The sequence below is a fragment of the Pteropus medius genome, unplaced genomic scaffold, assembly GCF_902729225.1.
Source record: "Pteropus medius unplaced genomic scaffold, Ma_sr-lr_union100, whole genome shotgun sequence".
Taxonomy (NCBI): Eukaryota; Metazoa; Chordata; class Mammalia; order Chiroptera; family Pteropodidae; genus Pteropus; species Pteropus medius.
The window spans coordinates 3,508,000-3,535,013 of NW_024343733.1; the positions used below are offsets into that span (position 1 = coordinate 3,508,000).

At 45.4% G+C, this 27,014-nt stretch overlaps 1 protein-coding gene and 1 long non-coding RNA gene across 5 annotated transcripts in view; one reads left to right on the plus strand and one right to left on the minus strand.

The window, feature by feature from the left end:
* The window catches only part of FBXW8 (F-box and WD repeat domain containing 8), a 103,637-nt gene extending 78,229 nt beyond the window's left edge, over window positions 1-25,408 (plus strand). For 3 of the 4 annotated variants that reach the window (XM_039868237.1, XM_039868235.1, XM_039868236.1), the window contains 4 exons: window positions 6,790-6,917; window positions 19,123-19,296; window positions 21,846-21,956; window positions 22,560-25,408. In XM_039868237.1, coding sequence (XP_039724171.1) covers window positions 6,790-6,917; window positions 19,123-19,296; window positions 21,846-21,956; window positions 22,560-22,704 — 558 coding nt within the window. In that variant the 3' untranslated portion in view covers window positions 22,705-25,408. Of the gene's footprint in view, window positions 1-6,789; window positions 6,918-19,122; window positions 19,297-20,401; window positions 20,540-21,845; window positions 21,957-22,559 lie in introns of those variants that run through there. The other variant, XM_039868238.1, reaches the window with a different exon arrangement.
* On the minus strand, window positions 16,307-22,562 carry LOC120606757 (uncharacterized). The gene is made up of 2 exons (XR_005653979.1): window positions 22,385-22,562; window positions 16,307-21,975 (listed from the first exon to the last, which is right to left on the minus strand). It is a non-coding gene; the product is annotated as an uncharacterized LOC120606757 (long non-coding RNA).
* Window positions 25,409-27,014: the final 1,606 nt, after the last annotated feature.

The window sequence follows — 27,014 nt, forward strand, 5'->3', positions numbered from 1 at the left end:
TTTCTCGTTGTTGTTTTTTTTTTAAATCTGAGCTCATCTGTGAATTTATAGAGGCTATTCACTTAGCTTTGTATGCAAACATTGATATGTGGACCCAGCATTTTTTGTAGTGAAGTTTTTGACCACATTTTTGTGGGTCATATTTATGTGGGGTCAGAATAGCAACTCGGGTCATTTACATGAGTAAATTCTGCCCCAAGAATGGGCGGTCTTTTTCGTTTGTATGTTTTATTTTTTTAAAATGAGCATTACTAGTCTTGTACTTCAAAGTCTGTATCAAATGAAACTGTACCTCCACTTCTGAACCAGCTGAATATATTGCAGTTGGTGGAAAGCAGATTGACTTACTGCGTTCAGTTGTATGCATGAGCATCCCTTTACTGTAAGGCCGGTGTATTGTTCACCTGTAGATACAGGCAGAGTTATGTAGCATTTATTCATTCTTCCGTCAGATATATGCAGAGCCCCTCCTGTGTGCCACATGCAGTACAGGTATCCAAGGAAGCCTCTCTTCACTCCACACCGTAATGCTGGCGGGTCCCCTGTGCGTCTGGCATCCTTGTGTTCGTGGTGCGTCGCCCTGAGTCAGGGCACTGGCTGTTGGTAATAATAAGGACTAGATACAGTTTGTTCTATTTATTTAACCCAAAATCGGCATTGTTGTTGTTGTTTATAGTCAGTATTGGTGTACTTTTATGCAGACTTACCTGAATCTTTACTCACAATTCCTTCAGTAGCTCCCATCTTTTTTTAAATCATGATTTTCCATCTTTCAAAAGTGTATTCTTTAGAAGTTCTTTCATTGAGGGTCCCCCTGCTTCAGGTGTTCTCTGTGTTTTCACCCTCATGAAAATCTTTATCTCACTCTCATTCTCAGGTAGTTTGGCTCGGCCTCTGTAATTCCAGGTGGACAGTTATTTTCTCTCGGCCTTTTGAAGAGATTATTGGTTGTGACTTCCATCGATGTCACTGTCACGGAGAAGTTGGCTGTCAGTCTAATTGTCATTCCTTTCTAGGACTTTCTCTTCTTTTGGCTGCTTTAAAGATCTTTTTCTTGTCTTTAATTTTCTGTGGTTTCACTCGGCCTCCAGGTGTGGAGTTTTATTTTTCCTGTTGGGGATTTTTTTGTGCTTCCTTCCTTTAGTGGTAGAAAATTCTCGATCATTGTCGAAATTTTCCTATTCCTCATGTTCTCTATTCTTTCTGTGCAGACTCAGGTTAGTTCTTTATTAGGCCAGTTTGTTCTCTCCTCTGCACAATCCACAGCTCATTCATATTTTCCTCCTCTGCTCTCTGTGTTGCATTCCGAATCATTTCTTAAAATCTGTCTTGCAATTTACAGAATTCTCTCTTGGACTCTAATTACTTACTTAACTCATCCACTGACTTTTTAATTTCTAGAAATTCTGTTTGTTTTGTTTTTCAGAGCTGCTTAATCAATTTTCCGCTTTTGACCCATACCCTCTTTTACTCTATAAACATTCTTTATCTGATATCCTTGGAAGTCTAATTCGTCTGTTTTCTGCCTGTCACTTACAATGAGTTGTTTCTTTCTGTATTTGGAATTTCGTTTTATCGTGAGCTCATATTTGGCTGATCTTGATTTGCAGCTCTCCGGAGGGGCTTGGGTTGAGAGGGTCTTCCTCCTGAGAAGATTCTGCCAGGAACTAGAAGGCATGGTACCAGCCTGACAGTACTGTAAACTAATTACTGGGCTGGGGTTTTTTTGGCCTTGCAGGTAGTATAAATTCAAACTCTGAACCTGTGTGAGGGCGGACATGTGATTGCAAACCCTAGAGCAAACATTCTCCATCCTTAGCTGAACCTGAGGCCGACAAGTTTCTGGGTAGACTCTCTTTGCCAAAGAACAGATTTTTTCCCCTAATTTGCTTTTTACCTAGTGTACATAGCTGCACAAGGGCCCCAGCTTTGGGCAGAAGTCTCAGTTCTGATGTTCCACTTGGTGCTGGCTACAAGCTTTGCCTCCTGCTCCCCAGCTCTCTAGGCTCCTGAGACTGGCAGATGTCCCCAGACCACCCTGGTGTGGGAGCTCACGGTCCTTTCTGGTTTTAGTGCTCTCCATTTTGGGCTGCTCAGAATTTCTATGATTTCTTAGAAGTTAAACAGAATGGTTGAAGGAATGTTTGTTAATAGACTGAATCTTATGTAGCGTTTTCGGTGTTTGGGAAACAGGAGGGTTTTCCAGACCTTCTAGTCTGCCATGTTGTCAGCAGTGGGTACAGTTTAGGAGTTCTAGAATCTGGATATTACGGAGAGAGATCTGTGGAACCTCCTATTTTGAGTCGGATGCAGTGGTTCCTTTATACAAGCCAGCAGCAAGATTAGACATCAAGAAATAGAGGGATGTGTTACGCAAAAAAAGGAATATCTGAGTATTTATTGTGTCCCGGACTGTGTTAAGCTCTGAGTTTACTTGATAATGTGTACCAATCAGTCTGTAAGCACTTTCTAAGCACCTGGAAGCTGAAGAGTCCTTAATCAAAGCTGCAAGAATGAATGATAGGGTCTCTTTCTCAAGGAATCTTTCAGGCCGAGTCTAGGACAGCGTTTTACAATACACGGCATGGTGCTTGGTCACAGTCTCAGCTGACCTAAAATTACAGTTTCCTCTGTGACTCTCCTACCCCTCAGTATTTGAGAACCGTAGGTCTGGGGAAAAGGAGGGGGAGGGTAATGCACAATTTAAGATGGCACCTTGGGAACACCAGATGAAGCGTGTAGATGGCAGATACCTGCAGCACTGACGAGAGAAGTAGCTCTGTGTCTTAAGGGCACAAAGAGCACAAAATAAGCTCGTTAGGGATGGACGAGCAAAGGGTTATTTGCTTTGCTCTCTAGAATTTGGCTTCTTATCATATTTTCCCCCCTTAGAAGAGCAAAAAAAAGTGATGGAGCGGGTTGCTAGGGATCCGAAAAGAAAGGAGGTGGACGTCGTCGTCTCCAGGAATTGTATTCGCATCGTCCCCCGCGTCTTTTATCTTTTACTCTGCTTCAGCCCCGCGTGTCATCTCCTAAACTTCTGCTCTGCCACTTTTCCTTTTCTTAAAACGGCGCAGACAAGTTAACTTTAATTCACGAAGCCTTTAAAAATGCTACAGACTTGTAAGGAAGCCATCAGACGACCCCTCACTCCTTGGAGAGGCAGTGCTGGGGTTCTCAGGAAGTGAGCAGCCGCTCGGGGTGATACTGTTGTCAGCGGAACGCCTTGGGCACATACGAGTATGAGGAAGACTCACTATTTTCGTAAACTTAAGGTTTCTGTTGTCATTCATCGGTACATGACCAGAAGTCCGGAGCCTCAAGGCTCTGTGATCTCTTCATAGCGATTCCCGTGTGCAAGTGCTTCCTGCTTAAATATGAGGGTGGTACAGTCCCAGATTTAGGAAGCGTTCGCAGTGCTAAATCTGGTCTGGCTGGGTGAAGGGGGAGGTTGACCTGCCTTGAGCTCATCCCACCGCAGGGACAGTAGCCATGTCTCAGCTCTTTCCTTCGTGGGTTGGTTGGAAAGCAGTTCTGGGCACTCTAAATGGTCCAGGTCACACCTGGAGGGTCCAGAGCCTGCCTGTACCAGGGCAGTGGCCGATGCTTTCCAGATGTTGGGCCTGTGGCCGCTTCTTTCCTGACTTTACACTGCTGCCCCTGCTGCTTCCAACACCAGCTGCTAGGACATGGCCATGAGGTCGGTCTCCTCAGAGAGGTGAGTCCCTTGTATGGAGGAGCAGGACAGCTGGTGGCCATGCACCAGCTGGCGAAGAGGTGGGTTTTTTCAGCTGGCAGCAGGCTGAGGCTGCTGCACGTCATCCACCATCCCTGTTCATTCCAGTGCCCACTGCATAGAAGATGACTAATAAATACTGTTGACTAGCTATTGAGCGAATAAAAAATTAGAAACAACCCAAATATCCATTTTGTCTAAAAAATTATTTTGTCTAAAAAATTAGAAACAACCCAAATATCCATGGAAAAATTCTTTGCTGCCATTAAAAAGAACAAAATTTATCTAGAGGCACTGACAAGGAAAGAACTCTCATGTTATTTAGTAGGAAAAACAAATTGCAAAACAATAATCCCATTCAGAGAAAAGCACAGTTTTATACACACATATGGGAGTGGCGGGAGACAGACAGACACAAGACAGATAGATGTGTATAGAAAAAGTCTGGTAGTATATACATTAAACTGTTAAAGTGGTTATTTCTGAGAGGTGGATATATAAAAGTTTGCCACTTTTTATTATGTAATTCTGTTATGTTAGATTAGCTTGGACAAAATTGAAAGTTAAGATTCTAAGACTAGGATTTATGAAAATACTTTAAGATCTCTAAAAAGAAAAAAATAGAACTTTCTGCTAAAGTTCTTTGTAAACAATACTCGCTTCCACTAGGTGCCCTCTAGATCTAGCCACCTGGAAGCTAAAAAGAAAGGAAAACCACCCAAACTACACACTGCATTCTCCCAGTCTTAACATGGTTTAGGTATTTTAGATAATTCTTAAACATCTAACATCTATGAAAGTTTGCTCTGTGATCACTATTTAAGCTCTTTGGTAATATATACTTGGTACCTAAAAGAAAAAAATCCCCAGCAACTTCTGTTGCTTTGGCGGTCACATTAGTGCAGAGTATTTTCTCCAGGATTTTAGCTACGGGTAGTTTTCCTTCTTTCCAGCATATCCATACACCTCAGAGTGAGTCAAGTGGCCGTGGATTGAGACTCGCCCAACTAGGGCAATAAAGAGAAAAATTAGTCTAATGCATGGTCTTAACAAGAGGGAGAGTGTGAGCATGAATAATTAATCTCTCTAGTCTGTGGCAATCAGATAAAATGAAGTCCCATTTGCTCAACCTTATTAAAAGAGAGAGAGTGTGGGAGGGAGGGAGGAATGGTAAAGGTCGTTAAGGGACTTGTAACAGGGAAAGAACCGCCTTTGAGATGGGTAATGTGTTTTCCAGTCTCTGTGGTCTTTAACTAAACGTAATGGCGAAGGTACTCTTCTGATAGTTCTGATTCATTGAATTATTAAACATTTTAGAAAATACTTGATACCTGACGACTAACTTAGATGTCTTTATGATGAATTTGTAGTCTTCTTGAAGAGGTATCTCACTATTCCACTCAGAAATGACCCATCCACTTATCAAGGAAGAACTTCTGGAAAAAGCAGAGACTAGGAAGCAACTAATATCAGATTCTAATTATTTACCATGCACATTTTATAAGGCCAACCTTCCTGCTGTAGAAGTCGAAGTATTTTCAAAACAAGGTATTGAGTCCAAGAACTCTTACCGAAAGCTCCATGATAATAAGGGCAGAATATTACTTTTATGGTAGACCATGAGGTTGCTGTTTTTTATTTTTCTCTCCCTCCAGGAAGTGATTTAATGCCATTTCTAGGTTATTCTCTGTAGATAGAAGATTTGATTATTTCTGTGTTCTTGCCTGGAATAATAATCTTATTTTGGATATTTTAGAATTATTGAAATTTTCTCAGAAACTTTTCAACTGCATAAAAATAAAAATACAATTTTGCTTATTCTCCATAGTCTTTATGGTTAAGGCATTTTAAAATTTGAAATTGCCCCCTTTTTTTTTTAGGTGCTGTTAGCAGTAGTTAGTTAATATAGTGTTTGTACTATAAAGATTGACTTGTTTGAAGTATGTGTTGATGGCGAGATCACCAGTGTTCAAGATGGAGACAATATTAATTCAGTACTAAAATAAGAACCTGTGTACTAATAATTGATAAACAAATAGGTTAACAAGAAAAAGGAAGCACATTTTCACACGTGTGCTAAGACAGGAGAATCTCACTACAAAATATTAAAACTTTTCAGTTCAGTGATTAATATTACACATGATCCACAGACTAGAACGTGTCATAGAACTGTGTGTGCGTTAACGAGGAGGCTTTCAAACTGTGAATTTGGGGGCCGAGGACTGTGTCCCCAGTACTTCCAGCAGTGACTCACCCGTAGCAAGCATTTAATGTTAATTAAGTTGAATCGATAAGACTCGTTTTTAGTAAAAGACTTAAATAATCTTCAGGAAGATTATTTATACATCATCCTTTTTTTTTTCCTTTTTGCTGGAGAGAAGGCACAGAAGTATTCACATTAATGAATACGTTGTCTAGAGATGCAGAATGCCTTATTTGCCCCCATTCCTCCTGGAACCGAGCTTCCTGAAATTAGCAAGTGGAGAGGGACTGGAGAGGGAGGGAGAGTGGGGGACTAGCACTTTGTGTTTGGGTTTGTAGGTTAGCCTAAAGGAATCACCTAGTGGCTAACTGTGCAAGCTTCATCTTCCTGGATACTCATACTGGTCTTTCTTTTACTTTCTGTGGTATAAATACAGAGGCAAAAGAAAGAGAACCCATGTGGGCTCAGCTTGATCCGTGCTGGATCTGTTACCTTCCCATTAATTCCAACCAGAAGCAGCAGTGACCTTATTTTCCACAGCTCTTCTGTGTTGGGAAACTGGGAAACCTGATTTCCTCATTTGGCATTTTTTTGTGTGTGTCCTTTGAGTTTGTTTGCACCTTGGCCCGAGGCACTCTCTGGATTTTCCTTTATTTTCTTTTGCGTTTCCTTTCGTCATTCTAACAGCCTTTCCCTGTAGTGTCGTGACCTGGAGAAGATCGGGCTATGTAGTGGCAGAACATGCTTCCTAGGAGCTGAGATAACGGCCGTGCGTGGACGGTGCCGAGTGAACCGTGTCTCCCGCAGGTCTGCTGTACATAATGGCACGCTGCGTGTTCTTCCTCCCCAGATCCTGGTGTACAGCCTGGAAGCGGAACGCTGCCTCTCGAAGCTGGGGAATGCGCTTGGCGACTTCACGTGTGTCAACCTCAGGGACAGCCCTCCCAATCTCATGGTCAGTGGCAACATGGACAGGAGGTACGTCTGAGTAATAAGCGGCATTTTGTAGCCGCAGCAGCGTCCGTTGCGGCCTCGCCACCCAGCCTGCCCTGCGCTCGCTCATTCCCTCTGCAGCTCACACTCCGCAGTCCTCACTCCACAGGCTCTGCCCACCTGAGAGCAGCCCCGAGCCCACAAACACTGTCTCTGTGAACTTGGAGAACAAAGTCTCGTATTAGGTAATAGTTGGACAGAGCCGTGCCTCTGCCTCGCTTCTGAGACACCATGGGAAGGTTGTCTTTTAAGCCATTTGGTGGACGCAGTTGGTGGAAGGTCCAGTGAGACCACTTGGAGTATCTTTTGTCTCCCTGCTGCAAAATTTGTTTGGCATTTAAAAGCTCACTTTCTAATATTAAAAACAATAACCTAAGGGATGAATCATGTTCAACAAAATAGGATTGCCTGCCAAATGATGTCAAGAGTGTATTTCAGAACACTATGGTGTCCCTCTGGTGCTGGGGGGGAAAAGAGACTTCATGTGAACAGATTCCAGTTTCTATTTAGCTGATTAGCAGTCTCCTCTTTAACGCATTGGCTTAGGGAGTCGAATTTTCCCGGCACAGGGTCCAGTGCCAGCCACGGACGCTCCAGGAACCATCAGCACGAAAGGATTAAAGTGTTTGAAAAGACTCTCTGAGTCCAAATTTTAGGTTTTTCCCCTCCCGGTAACCCTCTCCCCCTGGTCTGGTCTTGTCTTTTTTTTTTTTTTTTTGGCTGGTTATCTGCCATGTCTGATCCAGTGCCCTGAAGAGAGGTAGCGTGGCGAGAGGCGGGGGTCTGCGGGCGCCCCCTCCCCCGGGCCCGGGCCCGGGCTGCAGGTGGCGGGCTGCTGGGCGGGGCATCAGATCGTCAGGCGGGCGCTCCTTTGTGCCGGACCCTCGGTCGCCGTGGCGCCAGTGTAGCAGCTTGCGAAAGTAATTATTTCATCAGATAATATTTCCAACTCCTGACCTTCCCCCCTCGACTTCCCTCTTCCCATAGAGCCATAAGAACATGCGAGCGTGCTTTACCGAAAGACAATGCTGGATCGTTTTTTCTCAATGCCTCCTAAAATGGCTGATATTTCAGAGACTTGAGAATTATACTCCTCAGTGTGTGTCCAGTTTTTCTCGTAAAAACACTAGGCTTGATAAGTGGCCCCACATGTGGCACAATAAACGAAGCACATCAGTTTGTAGTTTTACTGTCACGTTTTCGTTTCCAGACTGAGCTTATCTGATAGGATCTCCCCACGGGGACCTTGCAGCTACTCGCTTTCCAGGAGAGCAAATGCGGAGGGCTCGTTGGGGCTTCCAGATTGGGGTGGTTCGGGACTGTAGGTTACGTGTCAGAGTTTGTTTACAGCGTGATCATTTAGGAGGTCAACCACAGCTAGACTCCCAGGAAGCCAAGACTGTTCCGGAGAAACCTCTGTTTCTGTATAACGTAGCTCAGTTAGCTCCAGAGGAACAGTTACAGCCGATTGTCATGGCCGCTGTCAGCAGTACATCGGGCTGTCGGTTAGGAAACCTACATGGACTCAGTAAAGCTGACTTTTCCCCTGGAGCAGGGCTGCCTGCTTACGGGCCCATCGCCAGAAGAAGGGCTCAGGGTCAGAGGGCTCTTGGTCACTTTGAAGTTGACATCTGACCACATTAAGTCCATTTTTTTAGTAAGCCACTGTTTCATTTTATTTTTCGAACCCTCCATCTCTATGAATGCAAAGAACAGACGAGTGACTTGGAGTTGGGGAGGGGGCTGTCCAGAGCGGCCTTTAACTGGGGTGGTCCGGGTCTGCATACCAGCTGTTTGGCCACTGCTGGTGTGTCAAGGGCTCACCACCACGTATGGTTGTTCTTTATGAATCGGAATAGCAGTGTTAGCAATATGAGTTTGAAACACGGGTTAAAAAATTGGACATCTGGAAAAAGGAATGAATAAAAAATCTGAACTTTTAAAAGTAGTAGAGGGAAATCTTGTCTGGTTTTTTTCCCCAAAAGCTTAATAGCTGTGAGCGGGATCACTTAGAGGTACACCCAGGATTGTGCAGCTTACGTTTTATTTCAAAAGTGGGAGTAAGGGGTCAAATACTATGAAGAGAACGATATCTTTGGCTGTTAATGGCTGATGCAGTTTTTAAAAACCTGAAATTTCCTTATTTTTAATTAAAAAAAAACAATTTCCAGTGCATTGTCTTACTTTATAAATAACTTGAGAATGAAATGGACTCTAAATATACATAAAACTGTCCCAGCTTAAGACAGAAATAGTTTTTCATTAAAATAAGGAAATCAGCTTGAGTTAGTTTGCAAGGGTGTAATTTTGCAAGGAGGTTTTTTGCGGGGGGGGGATGGGTTGAGTTGGAAATAGGCTGAAATGAAAAATGAAAAAAAATAGCTCACTTAGCCTGTCACCCTTTCCAGAAAAAACAGAAGACAAATGGAATCTGATGACAATTAGAGACTGATTAGAGTGGAAACTTCGTTATTATTGGATTGTGCTTTTCCCTTGCTGGTAGAGAAGGCTCTAAAGTAGGGAGGGCCTGGGAGGGGACTTTGCACAAGAGTTTTAACACTGTAGATCAATGAACTTTTCTAAATGCATATTTTGTCGAGAAGAAAGAGCAGTGAGTAATGTTAGAGGAGGAGTGTGTAAATTAGGTATCACGACGGGGTGCTTGTTCCGTTCTGCTCACCACAGTACCTTCTAGTGCTCAGTGAGTGCTTAACATTGTGTGTTTTGTATTTTTTCTAAGATTTACTTTTCTTTTTCCCTTACATTTTCACATGTTGAAATCATGATGTGTCTTTTACAATGACATCTTCAAACTGATAGAATTTAAAAATGTTATATAAAGTAATGGTGCTTCTTAACAATTAATGCTGTTTTCAATGAAATGAAAGTATGTATTTGTTCAATTAAGGCAAGAAGGAATGAACAGCTTAGGAATTAGAACATTTATGAGAAGCTTGAATGGGTTACCAAGCGAAAGTCTACAGGAAATAGACCACTTTGGTTTTTACTTTACTTTTAACCTCTGTTGGGAGTTCACCGAGCACTTAGAATCTCTAAATTTGTCTTCCACCAAATTTGGGGAGTTTTTGGCCATTATTTCTTCAAATATTTTTTCTGCACTAAACCCTTTCTCCTCTGCTTCTGGGACTCAAACGATATGGATGTTAGACCTTTTGATGTTGTGCCACAGGTCATTGAAGCTCTGTTCATTTTCTTTCCTGAACTTCACTTTCTACAGATTGCATACTATCTGTTAGCTTCAGGTTCACCGACTCTTTCCTCTGTCACTCCAGTCTGCTGTTGGGCCCATCCAGTGGATTTATTTTAGATTTTGTATTTTTTGTTTCAAAATTTCCATTCAATTCTATTTCTCTGCTCGCTCTGAATGTCATTTTTTCTTACCATTTTACCTTTATTTTGTGGAATATAGTTACAATACCTGCTTTAAAGTCTTTGATGATTCCCCAAATTTGGATTATTTTAGGGTTGACATCTGTTCATCATTTTTTTTCTTTAAGAACACATCACATTTTCTTGTTTTTTTTTTTGAGGGGGTGCAGTTATATCAAGTAATTTTAGATTGTATCGTGGACATTCTGAACATTTCGTGTCCACTTTGAATCCTGTTACACCGTCCTCTGGAGAATGTCAAGGTTTTTTTTAAACAGACACCCTGGTTGGGTTCATACTGCAAGTTCTGTCTTGCCTTCCGTGGGTGGTGATTCTAGTGTTTGTTCCATTTCCAGAGGCTTCACGCTGCTTCTCTGGCTCTGCCCTACACCTGTGCCATTCGGGTCAGCCTGAGGCGGCAGTGGGTTCAGTCTCAGTTGTGCTCACAGAGCCTCTCTGTACCGCCTTGGTTCTGTCCTGCACAGCCCAGAGTGGGGTTCGTGTGGGGCAATACAGAGTCATGGGCTCCCCTGACCAGTTTCTTCTCTTTATCCCTATACTTTCCAGCCTTCGGAGGCTTCTTTCCCTGAGCCTCTGATCAGAAAGTGGGGTTTCTCTCAGTTTTACCTGCCTGCAATGTTACCACTAGGCAGCTATGTGACTAGGGACTGTCTCTGGGGCAAAACCACAGAGAAAAGAAAGGGGAGAAAAATCCACAAAGACCCCTCTCCCAACACACACACACACACACACACACACACACACACACACACACACACACACACACACAGGTCTGCTTTTGGTTCTTCAGAAATATGGAGTTTCTATTGGAGTTCTACCTCCTGTACCACCATACAGGTCTGCTACTGGAGCTCATACTCAGGGCAAGACAGAGAAAAGAGGGAAAAAGTGGAAAACCCCTTCCTCATTTGGCCACTTCCTCCATGGTCCACAATCTTGACTTAACTCTCCAGAGTCCTCAGCCGTTTCTGTGTTTTGTCCAGAGGTTTTGGGTGTACTCAGCAAAAGGTAGTAGCAGTTTTGGGCTTACTTACTCCATCTTTGCCAGAATCAGAACTCTCACTTTCTTTTAAATGATTTAAATAAACGCTGTAGTTGGCAATGGGGGCTGTGATAAACGAGGTCCCTTGCCATTCTTGCACTGTTTAGTCGTCTGTGATCTGCTCATTCTTTTCCAGTGAGCTCAGTGACCTAGCATGCAGAAGCTTCTCAGTGGTCTGCCGGGAGGGATCAGAATAAGAGTTGGGGGTGAGGGCACATGTCAGGGTGTTAGCAGGTTGCCAAGTCGGCATTCACTGTACCAAAAAATCCCACTGCCTCCCCCCGTCCTCCCACCCCGTAATCTCTAGTTTATTTTTTTAATTTTTAGGAGCTTTATTGAGATAAAGTGCACATACCTACAATTCACCAATTTAAATTGCGCAATCAAGTGTAAAGTTTACAACATTGTACAACCATCTTCAAGTTAATTTTAGAACATTTTCATCACCCCAGATAGAAACCTTGTGCCTGTTAGTAGTCCCTCTGCATTCCCCCCAAGCCCTCCGGTTCTGTCACACTAAACTGCTGTTGTCTCTATGGGTCTTTTTGTTTTGGACATTTCATATAAATAGAATCACATAATATGCAACTTCTTATGATTGGCTTCTTCCACTTAGCATAGTGTTTTTAAGATAAATCTGTATTGTAGCACGAATCACTATTCCATTCCTTTTTGTAGCCCAGTAGTATTCTTTTGTATGAATATGCCACATTTATTCATTCAGCAGTTAATGAACATTTGGGTTGTTTCCATTTTTTGATTATTATGAATGCTGCTGTTATTATTCAAGTACAAATTTTGTGTAGGTGTATGTTTTTAATTCTTTTGGATATATATTTAGGAGCTGAACTGCTGGATTATATGGTAACTTTATGTTTAACTATTGGAGGAACTTGTAGATTCTTTTCCGAAGTGGCTGTACCTTTTCATAGTCCCACCAGCAGTGTATGAAGGTTCTAGTTTCTCCACATCCTCACCAACACTTTCTGTCTCTGATTATAGCTGTCCCCAATGGGTGCGAAGCGGTTTTGGTTTCATTCTCTTGACGGCTAATGCCATTGAACATTCTTTCGTGTGCTCTTTGGCCTCTTTGGGTAAATGTCTTCAGATCTTTGGCCTATTTTTTAATTGGGTTATTTGTCTTTTTATTTATTGAGTTGTAAGAGTTGTTTATGTATTCCAGATACCAATCCCTTATCAGATATGACTTGAAAATACTTCCATTCTGCAGGTTGTCTTTTTACTTTCTTGATGGTGTCCTTTGAAGCACAAGTATTAATTTCGATAAAGCTCAGTTTGTCTGCTTTTGTCACTTGTGCTGTTGGTATCGTACTAAAGAAACCACTTCCTAGCCCGGGGTCGCAAAGATTTACTCCTATGTTTCCTTCAAAAGGTGTTTATAGTTTTCGCTCTTAACTGAGGTCACGATGCATTTGGAGTTAATTTTTGTATATGGTGTGAAGTGGGAGTCCATCTCATTCTTTTGCATGCGGATATCCAGTTGCCCTAGCATTACATGTTGAAAAGACTATTCTTTCCCCCTTTGAATTGTCTTGGCACCATTTTGAAAATCAATCTACCATAAAAATAGAGGGGTTATTCTAGGTATGCTCATCTGATTAAAATTAAAAAGGATATTAAAGTAAGCTAAATGGTTCTGTGTTCCCAATTTGGATCATGTGCCTCATTATTTTGGTGTCATAGCCATCATCATGTCCACAGGTGGCGTCACGGGTGGCTTGCTGTGGATCCCAGAAGGTTCAGTCAAGCAGAGCTCGAGCTCTTCACAACCATGTCATGCTGGCCCAGCTGGGGAAGCAGGCCCAGCAAGGCTGGGTGGTCAGTCTGAGAGGCTTCTGACTCTTTACGGGCCATATACAGAAAACCTGAAGCTTCATCACGGTCTTAAAACACACAGAGCTCTAGGCGTAGCCTCAACTGGGCTGTTTTCTTGGTGCTGCCTGAAATGAATCATTCACTAAAGGCCATCATCATTGCTATATAGATAAAGCTATTGATTTTGGCATATAAGGTTATATTAAGATCTTCTTTAATAGCCCAGGTTCAATGAGACAAAACAGAATCATGTATTGATTTTTTTTTACTAGTTTTCTTGATTAATTTGGTCATTTTTTTAAAAGGCCTACATTTTAATGCTTTCTTGCTATTTCCCTTTATTTTCCGGATAGAAATATAGCTGAAGGTCAGGTCCCTCTTAATGAAACTGCCGAGCCAGAGTCAGAATAGGTTTCGTCTTTGCCATCAGGTACAGTTTGCCTTATTATTCCATGGGACTATTTAATCCAAAGCAATGGGAAGTGAGCCCTGAATTGTGACCCCCAATTAAAGAGTCTCAGAGCTTACTCCTTGCCCTGACAAATATAAAGTTGGGATGTGCTTCTGGTCCTGCTGCCTGCTGCTAGAGAGCGAGCGAGTGGGGCGTAAATGTTGTATCTGCTCCATCTGCAAGTGTTGTATTAAGTTATTCAAAGCTCTTAGCACAGGACCAACCAGAGCGTGCCTCCCTCTCCGTTCCAGCACGTTTTCCTGCCCATCAGATGGATGCTCCTCTGTTGGAGTCTTTGGAAGGTTCTCGTGTCTTTTGTTTTAATTGGCGGGCTAGAGCCGACTCCTATGGTGCGATTTTCATTAGAGAGGGGCTGGAGAGAGGGAGTGTTGGAACAGCCCTCCAAACCCAACCATGAATATTAAACATAATACAATTACAGCTTTCGGACCAATTATTTTTCTTTTCAGCAGGCAAAGTTGATGAAATGCTCGCTAGATAGGGATTCACAATATCTACCATTGGCTTCTTTTTGTTTCTGGAATCAGTCGTCTTGGCATATTTTTGTGCCCATTTGCTGTGCTACCTGTTTCCCAGCGTTGAGTATTTGATTTGAGTGCTGAGGATACAGGCTCTGCCAAGGTACGCTGCAGTTCAGGTTGGTTCTGCACGCTGTCAGATGCTCGAGGCAGACACTGGCTTCTTAATGTGAATTGGAATGGCTTGTGTGGAATACGCACACTGTGGTGTTTGCTGTTTCTGTCTGTTGACAAGAAACCAGAGTGATGCCTCTCTAAGGAGATGTCATATAAGTGCTTTCCTTTTTTTTTTTTTCCTAGGGAGAAGTTTGTCTGATTTGGCCCATTTTTAGTTTTGTTTTTTTGTTGTTTTTTTTTTGTTGTTCTATAAAATACACAAATGCTGTATCTTTTGGTATATTTGTTTATTTTGTTTGGAGCCATCCATGCTGGTATCTAAATACAATAGGAAAACAGATGGCAAACTTTGAACTTCTGGACCAAATTTGTGTTTGCCTTTGTCTCTGTAACAGCCAAACTGTAAATTATGGAGTATAAATATTCAACAGAGGAGCACTTTATGAAAATCACCATGGCAAAATAGGCCCTTATTAACCAATATGCGCTGAAAAGTACTTGGGCCAGAATTTTCTCTGCCCATCCCTCTCAGTTCCCCGCGGTCAGCAGCCCAGGCGGAGCTCCCGCTACAGCATAGTACCTCCCCTCCCTCCTCTTACCGTCAGACGCCTAGGGTAAGTGTCCCTCGGATGAGTGTCACTAAGTGTGCACAGACGGGAGCCCTGGTTTCCAAGTGTATTTCGTGTTCCGTCTGCACCTCTCTAGCCCCAGCTCGCTCACGGGGAAGAGGGGGACTGGACGCTGGCTGTAGTGACAGCGCTGCGTTAACACGGTTGGCCCACATGCTCACCTCTTCTAGTCAGGAGAATTCACGGGTCTTTCCTCTGTGCTGTCAGACTACACATTGCTGAAATCCTGTTTTACTTAAAACAGCAGACGTGTGGGAGTGTACATAAGGTATGTGTACAATTTAAAGAGTAACAGGATACCTGCACCTGCGTCACCCTGCTTACGAAGCAGCGTGGCCAGTCCTCTGAAGGCCGCAGGAGCCCGTCCCAGTCATGAAGGAGCTCTCGTTTCTTAAACAACGGGGTCGTGTCCAGAAAGAAAGAAAAAGCCGCCTTTATTCCCCTCATTCTCCAGGGTAACTGCTGTAACAATTCAAGTATGTCTTTCCAGAATTTTCTCTTTAAATATTTTCTACTTCCCTTAAACAGGCAACCTACACATTCCAAATGGAATTCAAAAGCACAAAGGCACGTATAAGGAGATTTCGGCCTTCTGGGAACTTATCTTCCCAGGTGGCCTTGTTGTCGTCCTCAGCTGTGACTGCTTACCTAACAGCTGGCGGTCTCCAAAGGCTGTCTGCGCATGCACAGCGTATGTCTCCCCACCTGTCACACCTGGGGTCTTCACGGATAGTAGTGTCCTGGTGAAGCTGCCTGTCAGTGTGCAGAGATCTGCCTCATTCTCCAGTGACTGCAGGGGCCACTGCGTGGGCGTTACCGTAACTGCTGTAACTAGCACTCAGTTGATGAAGCTAGTTAATTGTGCCATCCAAATTCATGACAACTTAAATGTTGTTTCTAATTTTTTCTGTCAGTCTAATTATCATTCCTTCATAGGTAATGTCTCTTTTCCTTAGGTTGCTTTTAAGACCTCTTTTGACTTCTGCATTTTCCTGCTTTTTTGATACTCTTAGATACCTATTTATTCTGATTAGTGCTCAAGTGTGAGTATGCCTCTCTTTCACTAATTCTGGAAATATATCAGCCATTAACTGTTTGAATATTGCCTCTTTGCCATGCACTATTTTTTTCCTTCTAGAACTTCTTTTGGACGTGTGCTGAACTGTCCCCTTCTGTCTCTTAACCCCTCATTCCCATTTTTCAAGTGTTTATCTCTTTGTGCACCATTCTAGGTAATTTTTCAGATTTATCATCTAATTCACAAACTTTTCCAGCCTATCTAATGAATTTAATTTCAGGGTCTGCATTTTCATTTCTAGAAGTTTTATATGGCTGCTTCTTTTTTTTTTATAAAGCAGGAGACTCAATATTCCCACTCCCTCCCCCCTTTGGTTGGGCCCAAGTCGTATAATGTTGCCCCTGCGTCGCGGGAAGATCCATACACATCGGCTCCTGAGAGTGGCAACTGCCAGCAGCCTCACCCTCACCACACGTGCATACAAGCACCTGAACTTGCAGCTCAGGCTCTCCAGGCTGGTTTTCAGCGTGGGCCCTGGGGAAGCCGCTTCTTTTGTGAGCCCAGCAGTGCATTTAAAAGGATGTAGTTGTGTTTTATCCAGCACTATTAAGTGATTTTCAAGGGGAGGGTCATCAAGTTGTCTGAAACAGAGGCCGCATTCTTTTGCTACTGAAAACATTGCCATGGGTAATGGCATTGTACGTGTGTGTGTGTGTGTGTGTATGTGTGTACACGGCTTACACATATCCTGGATAAGTTCCCAGAAGCAGAATGCCTAGGTCAAACGAGAAGTGTATTTTTTATTTTGTTGACTATTACCACATCACTCCCCAAGAGGGATTTCTGCTCCTGTCGGTGGTTAAGTACCTATCTCACCAGGTGTCACCAGCATGAAAGGTCTCAAGAATTCTACCAGACTTTCCTTTGCTGAGTAGATAGCTGACAAGTGGTGTATTGCATTGTAGTTTTATTTCGTAATTTCTCTCACTACCAGTGAACTTGCTTTGGTATAATGTATATGGTAGAACTCCAAGATGGGAAAGTTATTATAAAGTATTTTGCCTTTAATTGCTATTATAAGTGGGATCTTTGATTACATTTTTAAAACTAGTGGTTGTACATAAGCTACCTATTGATTTTGGCATTAATTTACATTTGATTCTGAATTATTACTGTAGTATCTTAGATTGTCATCTCTACTGATAAATTTATCCACCTCATTTTCTTTTATCTAATTATATCTGATTTTTACAAAAAATAACACTTGTAAAAGGATTTTTCATCAAATTTCATTTCAGCATCCATGGAAATGATTGTGTCTTTTTGTTTTTGTTATAATATGGCGAATTATACTAATAGATATTCTAGATGGATTCTCCTGTTTGCAGAGTATTGCTGTGGATTCTGTTAGTTGATATTTTATTCCGGTTTCTCCGTAATAGAGTGCCGGCTTTGTGTCGAGTTTGGAAGTGTCCCTCTTCTCCCGAGAAGCGGTGGCCACGGCCCTGGGGTCACTGTCCTTCCGGGCTGGGCCAGTTTCGGGTTCTTTTTTTGCGGGGACATTTGCTTCTTGAAAGCTTGCCCAGTTTGCTCTTTGTTACTTTATCTATTTGGATTTTCTGTCTCCGACGGTCATTTATTCATCTAAATTTTCAAATTTGGAAATTTAAAATAACTCAAGAAATAGAAAAGCTGAAGTAGATTATAATGACTAAAGAAACTCAATTACTAGAAAAGGGAGGAGAATCTGTCTACAAAAAAGAAACTAGGTCGATGTAGGTTTGTTGTTTTTTTTTTCCTGGCAAGTTTTACCAAACCATTAGTGAACTGTGCCCTTTATCATTGTAAAGTACTCTCACCTACTGTTTGCTCTGAAATCCCTTTTCTGGTATTAAAATGATCACCTCTCTTCCTTGTCACTGCAAACGTGCCTTTTGCGTATAGCGTATGTTGCATTTTGCTTTGTGACCCATTCGAAGCACTTCTTGCTGATCGGTAGGTTTGTCCTGTGTGCATCTATTGACCCAACAGACACGCTGCATCTTACTTAAGCCGTTTGCATTCTCATACCACATTTCGTGTTTGTTTTATATGTTACTGTTTGGCTGGTGTGTTGGCTCCTCACTGTTCTTTGGGTATTTTGCTATATTACTTTCAGAGAGTATCGCCAGATAGTTCATTTTGAGTCCTTTTCTGTTAAAACAAAAACAAACTCTTAATTGTGCTTTCAAATTTGGTAGGTAAGCTAGTTATAGAATTTTCAGCTTAAATAATTTTCTTCCTGAGCTCTGAAAATAATCTGTATGGATGCTCATATAACTAAGAGCTTAGGACATGGAACATGTTTCAGATAATTCCTTCTCACATTTTCTTTGCGAAACACATCTGCGATCACATTTAACGTACTAGCACTGTTTGCCCAGCTCCGCTAATAGGTGGCGGGGTCTCTTCCTTTTTTGGCTTGCAGCATAGGGTCTGTTCAGTTCACCTGTACAGAAATGTTGCCGCATTCAGTTTTAGCTCTTGTGGCTTACTTTTATCAGAAACTAAGTACATTGGCGTTTCTAGTGGATGAGAGATTTCTGCTATGCTTTAGTCAACTATAGATGCTCCCTTTCCAGATTTCAGCAAGATGGTAATGAACTTACAAAGTTGAGTTAAATACCCAAAAAGTGTTATTTTCCTAACCAGGTAAGGGTTCAGGTTGCAGACAAGCATAACTGATTTACCTCCTGCTCTTAAAAGAGTAAAATCTCTGTGCTGACAGTTAAACTTATCCTTGAGGCCAGCCTTCGAAGGCCAACACCCATGTGTAGACACAGTGCCAGTTAGATCTCAACTTCCCTTTGTGGACTTGTACCCAGGTCAGGTGTCGTCCCATTGAGCAGACAGGGTCTTGAGTCTGTCTTGTTTCGTATGCTTTTAAGTCATTCTGATTAAGCAGCGGTGAGTACTCTAAACTAGTTCATTTTTGTTGCATCTTGGCCTCCTATGACAGTCTACTGATAAGGAGATCACATTTTATATCAGCGTTTAGTTGTTTGCAAGTGAAGGAGTTTTATATTCTTGTGCACAGACCACAACTGAGGAGGAATTTGTCATTTTGGATGTTAGCTCTAATCTCTCTGCTCATCTTGGGCCTTCCAGGGTGAGGGTCCATGACCTCCGCACTGACACCATCGCCCTGTCGCTCTCTGCCCACCAACTGGGAGTCTCTGCAGTCCAGATGGATGACTGGAAAATCGTCAGCGGAGGCGAGGAGGGCCTGGTCTCTGTGTGGGATTATCGGATGAACCAGAAGCTGTGGGAGGTACATTCTAGGTAAGGCTGTCTCTTGGTGTGTTTAGTAATAACAGTCATGACATTAGCCGATCTGTAAGCCAGGCACTGTGCTGAAGGCCATCTGTGTGTTACAGTCCTCACCGTAACCCTGTGAGCTAGTTACTGCTATTAGCCCCATTTTTCAGATGAAGATACTGAGACTAGACAGGCAGTTCCTCTCTCACATCGTTAAAATTACCGTAATTCATACCTTCCTTTGGTAGAGACCGTCTGGGACTCCCCGACTGAGGTCCAGGCAAGAGGGCGTGTTGCTGGGCTGCAGCCGCCCGTCTGCCCACAGGTGGGAGGGAGGTTGGCCCACCTGCCTCTACTTTAAAATGTCTCGACCTGCATGATGTCATTTTCTGCCCATTTCTTGGACCTTCCTTACACTGTTTAGAAGGGCACTTAGGACTGACAGTATTCGGGCTCGAACTAAGAAATTTGCAATTTTATCCTTTAATATTAAGAGATACCGTCCCAAGCACAGGCACGTGGCTTCACGGATGTGAGTACATTCAGTTAACGGGGCCTAACTGGTTGAGCATTTTCAAGCTTCCTCCTGACTTTTAAAGGAGAGGCAGCCTGGGGTCATCCTCACCTCGCCTACAGTGGGAAATCCTGCTTTTGAGGCAGTTGGGGCGAAGGCCACAAGCTTTCTCCCCAGCTGTCCCCCAGCCCCCCTATAAAGATGTTCTGGGGCAGTGGACTCTGAGCATAATAGAAGAGAGCATCCACAGAGGGCGAGGCCTGCGAATCCCCATCAGCTAGACCTAGAGAAGGCAGCACAGTCTACGTTTTAAGTACAGGAAGTGGCAAGGTTAAAAGAAGAATTTGGTTTCTTCCTCGGAGGGTAGTGGTAGTGAGTGCCTCAGCCATCAGCTTTTATCAGACTAGAGCCCTGGATGAAGCCTGCACTGCCCGGGCCCGTCCAGCCCCGTCCAGCCCTGCCCTACTTGGAAACCCGCTGCACAGGCCCTTTTTCTGGCCTCTGTATGATGCACAGCACTGCCACCAGGTGGTGCCAAAAGGCAACTAAAACTCCCACACAGTGGTGTTCCCGAACGGTTGCCTTTAAGGAAACCCTTTTATTTGTTTTAAAAAGCTAGCTCAACCTGGCCTCTAGGACAGCTCCTGCACCCAGAGAATGCCACCAGCCCCTCTCCCGGTTCCCATCGGCAGTGCCGTTTAGTTCACTAGGCCTGCACTCCAGCAGATCTCATTCTTCTCTCCCTGAAAAGCTGCGCTCCCGTGGATGAGCCGTTCAGGTGAAGCCAGGGTAAGTAAGGTCTTCCCAGAATCGCCCTGTCCTGGCATTTGCCTTCCTAACTCGTTTGTAAGTGCACATCTGGTTCTCACTCCCCGTTAGTGGCTTGTCTCTCATAAGGTCACCATTCCTACCAGAATGAGGCTGGTGCCTCACTCTACACAAATTCTGAGCAGGAGCCTGAGCTCGCTCAAGTCCTCACCTGCCACACTACTGGTGCGATTCTCCTCTGAGCGCTGGACCAGCTGGCGCCTGGTCAGTTTCCTGTCCTGCCCGACTTCCACCGAACGCCCCAGGTCCTCCCGCCCCTCCTCAGCCAGCTTCTCCCTGTCGTCGCCTTCTGTCGGTGACACCATCAGTCAACCAGTTGCAAGCCTGGGACTGGGTCAGCCTTCGCTGGTCGTCCCGGAGTCTTGCTCACATCCAGCCTGTGCTTCGCGTCCCTCCTGCAGGTGGTGCTGGGAACCCTGACACGGCTGGGCTCAGGCTGCCCTCGTCACTCTCGAGAGAAGCCTCTGCTCTAGCCAAGCAGCCAGGACTCAGCCGACCCTGTTCCTCCCCAGTGCTGAATTCTGTGTCCCATCTTGGTGGCTTGTAACATCCCTTGTGCTCTAGACACACTGGCTACATTTTGTATATCTTACCTCCTTAACTAGTCAGGCATCTCTGATGAAGGCTTGCATTGGACATCCTTTTCATCCCGAGTCTTCCACTCAGTTCTGTGACCATACTAGGCACTGGATAAATTTTTTTTAGAATGAATAAAAAAGCCTTTGCTATGTAGATTTCAAGCCATTTTATTCCAAGATTTTCTGAATGTGCTTTCACAGCCCAGAGTATACATGTAGTTCCCTGGCTTTACGACTCAGGGGCCTTTTATGGGTCACCACGGAATACACCCCCAGTCCCTGTGCATGGGGAACCTGGCTCAGAGAGCTTGAGTGACTTGTCCCAGGCCAGCCATGGGGGGCAGAAACGGGGCTGTTCTCTACCATGCTGCCGAGTTTATCTGTGTGTCCAAAACACCACGTTGCTGGGCAGCCGACCAGCATGCATCGGGGGCACTGGGACTTGCTTACAGAGTGGCCTGGCTCCGACCAGCATTGGGAGCAGAGGCGAGACACCACCCTTCTGAGGACCCCGTTTCTTCCTCTGTAAGAGAAAAGCGTGGGTTCTAGAGTCCCGTGCAGCTCTAAACTTTCAAAACTGTGGTAGCAAACGCAGGCCGTGCCCAGCTTCGGTGGGACTTACCTTTACAGGAGCCCCCCGCTTTGTGTTCCAGACACCCCGTCCGTCACATCTCCTTTAACAGCCGCAGGCTCATCACGGCCAACGTGCCCTATGAGAGGGTGGTGCGGAGTGCCGACCTGGACGACTTCGCCGCTCACAGGAGGTCAGTGGGTTGCACTGGGCTTGGATGTGTTCAGAAAAGACAGTTTAGTCTGATTTTAGTGACAGCCCCACCAGGCCACGTTGTTCCCTACAGGATGCACCCTCAGTCAGCCAAATATGGATGCAGGGGAGCGGTACCAGCGTGCAACAGGTGCTGAGTGCCTGTCGTAAGCGTTTCCCACGGGAGCGCACTGCTCCTGCAGCATGGCTGCAGGGGATGCGGACCGCAGGGAGGGCTGGCCATAGTGCCGCAGGGAGCCCTCCTAAGACAAAGGGCTTAGGGCCCCGGTGGTTAGAATCTTAGCCCAGGCCTCCTGTGACTCAGGTGCCTTTTCTCAGTAGACTGTGGGCTGGCTTCTGAGCAGCCTCTCTGAGGCCAGGTGCCGTGCCTCCAGCACTTAATTTCCTCCGTTAAACTTGTCCACTTACCTGTTTATCTCAAGTCCCAAGACTTTGAGTGTCCAACACACTGTGGGCCCAAAGGGCATAGCTGTTAAAATGAATTGCTGTCCTGCCTAAGGAGATGCCTGCTGTGAAGGCAGAAGCCCGAGGGGCGAGGGCTGGCAGGGGGCGCTGACCCTGTCTCCATCTCTGCTCTCTCTAGGCACCGGGGGCTGGTCCATGCCTATGAGTTCGCCGTGGACCAGCTGGCCTTCCAGAGTGCTCTTCCCCTCTGCCGTTCGTCCTGTGACACCATGGCGGGTCACAACTATGACCTCGCACTTACTTTTCCCTACGACAGTATTTAGGGAGCGGCCTCGGTGGGAGAAGGGAGACAACGGGAAGAACCAATTTGATGGCGCTCTGCACCAGGTTTTCAGTGCTTGGGGGCAGGAGCACCACCCCAGGGTGCATTTGTGTGACACCCCACATTCCCGAACTGCCTTCGCTTCTCTGTCTCTAGCTGCCTGTGAACAGCTGGAGTTTGTCACCCTACTCTGTTCCCTCTCATGGCTTTGCGTACCGCCACACACTGATGACTCAGATCCATACCTCCTTCCCCCCACACCCCTCCACTTCCTCAGCCCTACGTCTGCTCCCTGCCTGTCTCCGGAGCGACACCCCAGCCAAGCTATTCTGGCCCCAGCGGGGCTCCCTTCTCTCCCGGACGCCTCGTGGATCTCCCCTGTCCTTGTGTCCACTGCAGTGCAGGGCCTGGCTGCGGCACCAGGTGAGGCCCTGCTGCGGCCTGCTGGCCCCTTCCTGGTCCCCAACCTTCTCTTCTTTGGGGATGTGCTGGTCTGAGCCTGGAGGCCCCAGCACCCACCCCTCCTCTGGGCCTGAGATCAAGCATTCACTCGGGTGGGTGGCCTTCTCTGATGCCACCACCTCATATAAACCTAAGGTAGCAATACTTTTTCCTCAGAGCTTTTACCAGTTTATAATTATATATTTATACCATTATTTCATTACTGTTTTGTTTACTATTGTGTCTACAACACGTGATCCAAAGTAGATAATTTCTACATATTCATTGAGTAAACAGCCACCTTCCAGGAGGGCTGGTAGGTGATTCCAAATAGAGACTGAGTGAGAAGGGGAAGAGCTATCAGAGGAACCATCATGTTAAGCCACTAAGATCAAACAGGGCAACATGATGGAACTGTTCAGTTTGATAAATAGCTTCTGTTCCCAAGGATTAAGAGGCAAACCCTTGCATTACTCTTGATTTAGATTGTTCTCAGCCGCCTAATATACCTTCAAAACATCAAAGCAAAAAACTGACAGAACTACAAATAACAAAATCCATGCTCATAGTGGGTGAGCAATGGATCGAATCAGTAAAAATACTTCGCATCAGAAGGATTTACAAGCTCGGTCCAGTAGACGTATGTAGAATCTTAAACCCTTTCAGATACTCACAGACCGTGTGCAGAAAGTGACCGAGAAAGCCTCAGGTTGCAGAGATTGAGACCGCACAGACCAAATTCGGTGCCCCTCATCCTCAGTGCAATAAAAGTAATCAACAAAAAGTTAATAAAATCCTACCTGCAAACGCCAGACACTCCTGAATTAACTCGATCTTAGGGAGGGAAATCGAAATGGAAAACATGACCAGAGTGACCGTGAAAGTGCTGACTATCGAACCCAGGACTGAGAGGAGAAGTGACTGGAGTAGAGGCACCAAGCTGTCACTCAGAGCTCAAAGAGGTGCCGTGACCACAAAGAAAAGAGGAGGCGAAGCATAGAAACACGCTGATGAGACAGAAAACCAGGAAGTAGTAATGTTTCGTGAAACCCGAAGCAGTTTTCGAAAAGACAAAATACATAACTCTTGATCGAGAAAAGGTCACAGGGGACTGTCGAGAACAGGAAAGGAGACAGCTGTGGACACAGGAGACTCATTTTTCAGCGTGGAGGTAGTTTGGCCCCCAAAGTGAAGTTTTTCTACCGTACACGAATGTATAAAATTGGGAAATGCGTGCCATTACTCAGAGCCCTGGAACCTTGAGTCGTGAAGGGTTTCAGATTGCTTAAGATATCCAGTCGTTAAAAATCCACGTCTAGCGAGATAGGACAGCGGAGCCAGATGGAGAGCTGTGACTGGGGACCGTGTCTTCACAGTCCAGAGCACTGCTCTCTCAGACTGCCTCCTGGAAAGGCGGCATCGTCAGGAGGGCTTTCCGCTCCCTTTCAGCCAACTTACTTCATAAACGAAATACTTACTCTCATTGGCGTGTGGCGGCCTGACCGCCTAGTGACCTAACATGATAAGGTTTTCATCTTTCACAGTCTTAACGCAACTGGGCCTCTAGGTAAAGTATGTCACTTCTATTAAGAAGCAGTCCTTTCCCGTCTGATTTCACAGGTCATTTGGCCTTCTTAGCTTTGCAGCAATCTAAGACAGTGGAAGAGTCTAAAAGAAATCTGACCCCGAAAATTTAACTGAAAAAATAGTTTGAAACTATTGCTATTCACTGCCAGCAGCCGGTCCAGTGTAAAACGTTACAAGCGCAGCGTTTGTTTTTAACAGCTCCCGTTCACGAACAGTGCCTGGGTTTTGAGAAGAGTTTAGCGGACCCAAACCGTAATGCCGGAGTATGCCAACTTCCGGCAGTGTTTTCTGCTGTAAACTTTACCTCCTGGCAGAAATCGGCCTGATGCAGAAAGGATCAGAGTTCCTTTAGAAACGAACAAATTACCCAGCAACAAAAAACGTCTTGACACACGTCCGGCCCCCGCTGCTCATCCCCCTCACCTGTCTCCCCACTGGCGGTTTTGAGGGCGCTCCTTCGCAGTGGAGTTGGCAGCGGACTCATCATCTTTCTCTGCAGTCTTCTGCTTCTCACTCTCTGCCCTCGCTGCCTCCCCTGATGACAGAGACTCCCATAAGCTGTGGGGGAGCCGGGGGGCCAGACGCTAAGACTCTAGTGTCTTGTCTCAAAACATTGTATGACTTTTGCTTTCTACTTTATGTCTATGTTGGTTCTAATATTAAATTTTTTAAATTCATTTATTGCTCAAATGATTTTTCACCTCCTGGCAAGGCCCACTCTGACAGCACCCTCCCGCCCCCGGAAGGCTCACCTTGCACGGTGGCCTGCTTTTGAAGTCCACAGTTGAGTAGTTTTCCCGGAATCACCACTACTTGGTTCCCAGCCCAGGATCCAAAAACCCACAAAATTACATGTGAAATGGTACACCAGGGCATTTTCTGAGAATTCCATCTCTGCCACTAGATTGCGCTTTGCAGTCCAGGCCACGTGCCGCCTTGGTGCTGCTGCTGCCCCAGCAATAATTCATGGTTAAAAGAGCCTAGGACGGCATCACCTTCCCCTGCCACGTGGAAGCCTCGCCCCGGCTGACTGGGTTCAGCTGATCAGAGGAAACACCGAATTTCCCCAACAGTATCATTTTGGTCCTTCCTGGCAGGGAAAACTGACAACTCCCCGCCCACCCCCCTCAAGAACTAGTGGCCCCAAATTTAAGATGCTAATGCTTCCCGCCCTGTATTTAAATGCCAAACTGTGCCCAGCATTATAGAGAAATGGCTTCCTCTGGTGAGGGCCCAGTCTTATGAAAGCTGTCTGGTGGCCAGCCATCACGGGCAGGTCTGTGACAGTCCCACCTTGGGCCTTCGCCTTGGGCAGCAGCTGTGCTAGCCGAGCTTATGGAGCTGGCCGGCATGGGCCACTGCGCTCTGAGCCCTACACACTCGCCTGCCTCACCCCGCGTGGCCAGGCCAGATGGTCACTTGGCTCCTGCTGCAGGGGCCTGTGGCGATTTGGACAGGGGCTGCCTCTGATGTGTGCTGGCAGAGTCCCCCTCGCCGGGCTCCAGTGGACACCACGTGGGTGCCGACTCGCTTTCAGCCTCATATTGAACATGGGCTTCCAACAATGGCTCGGCACCGGGACCTTTTCCTTCCCTAGGAGAGGGAGGGAGGGAGATTTCCACCTCCCCCTGAGAGCTGAGCCTGTCTTGTCATATCTCCTCTTCCCTTGTCCGGTGTTGGGACGAATGCTGCCTCGTCATTCCTCTGAGGTGGCGGTGGCAGCAGAGTGCTTCTCAGCACATCCCTCGGCCATCCTGTGCCCGTGAACCACTCTTGGGGTAAAGACCAGACCTAGTCCCTTGCTGGCTTGGTCGACAGGCTAGGTAGAGGGATGAGTAGATACCATCAGTCTTCGGTCCTGCCGGGGCCTGAATCATCCACCACTGAACCCCTGCTAGTACTTGCTCACTGATCCTGGAAGAGCTCAGAGACAAAGGTGACCCCGAGGCCCTGGGAAGTTGTGGTTAAAACCCTGGCTCCTCCCACTCAACTCTCCAAGGCCTTCCCAAGGTCACTGTGTGGGAGGACAGCTTGCAAAGCAGGTGTTTGCAGAACCCTTGCCAAGGCAACTTGTATTTTTAACTCTGCATCAGCCTACGTAAGTCACTGTGCTGTCTGCAGTGACACAGTTCAGCTTCAGCCCTGTTAACTGCAGGCAGGTAGGAACAGGTTCAGGCGCTCAGCGACAAGGATCAGATCCATGCGTGTGACCTGTCTCCCATTAGCAAAGCACCAAAAGGGCTTTTCCAGTCCCTTGGACCAGAGATAATGGAATTGTTTTGT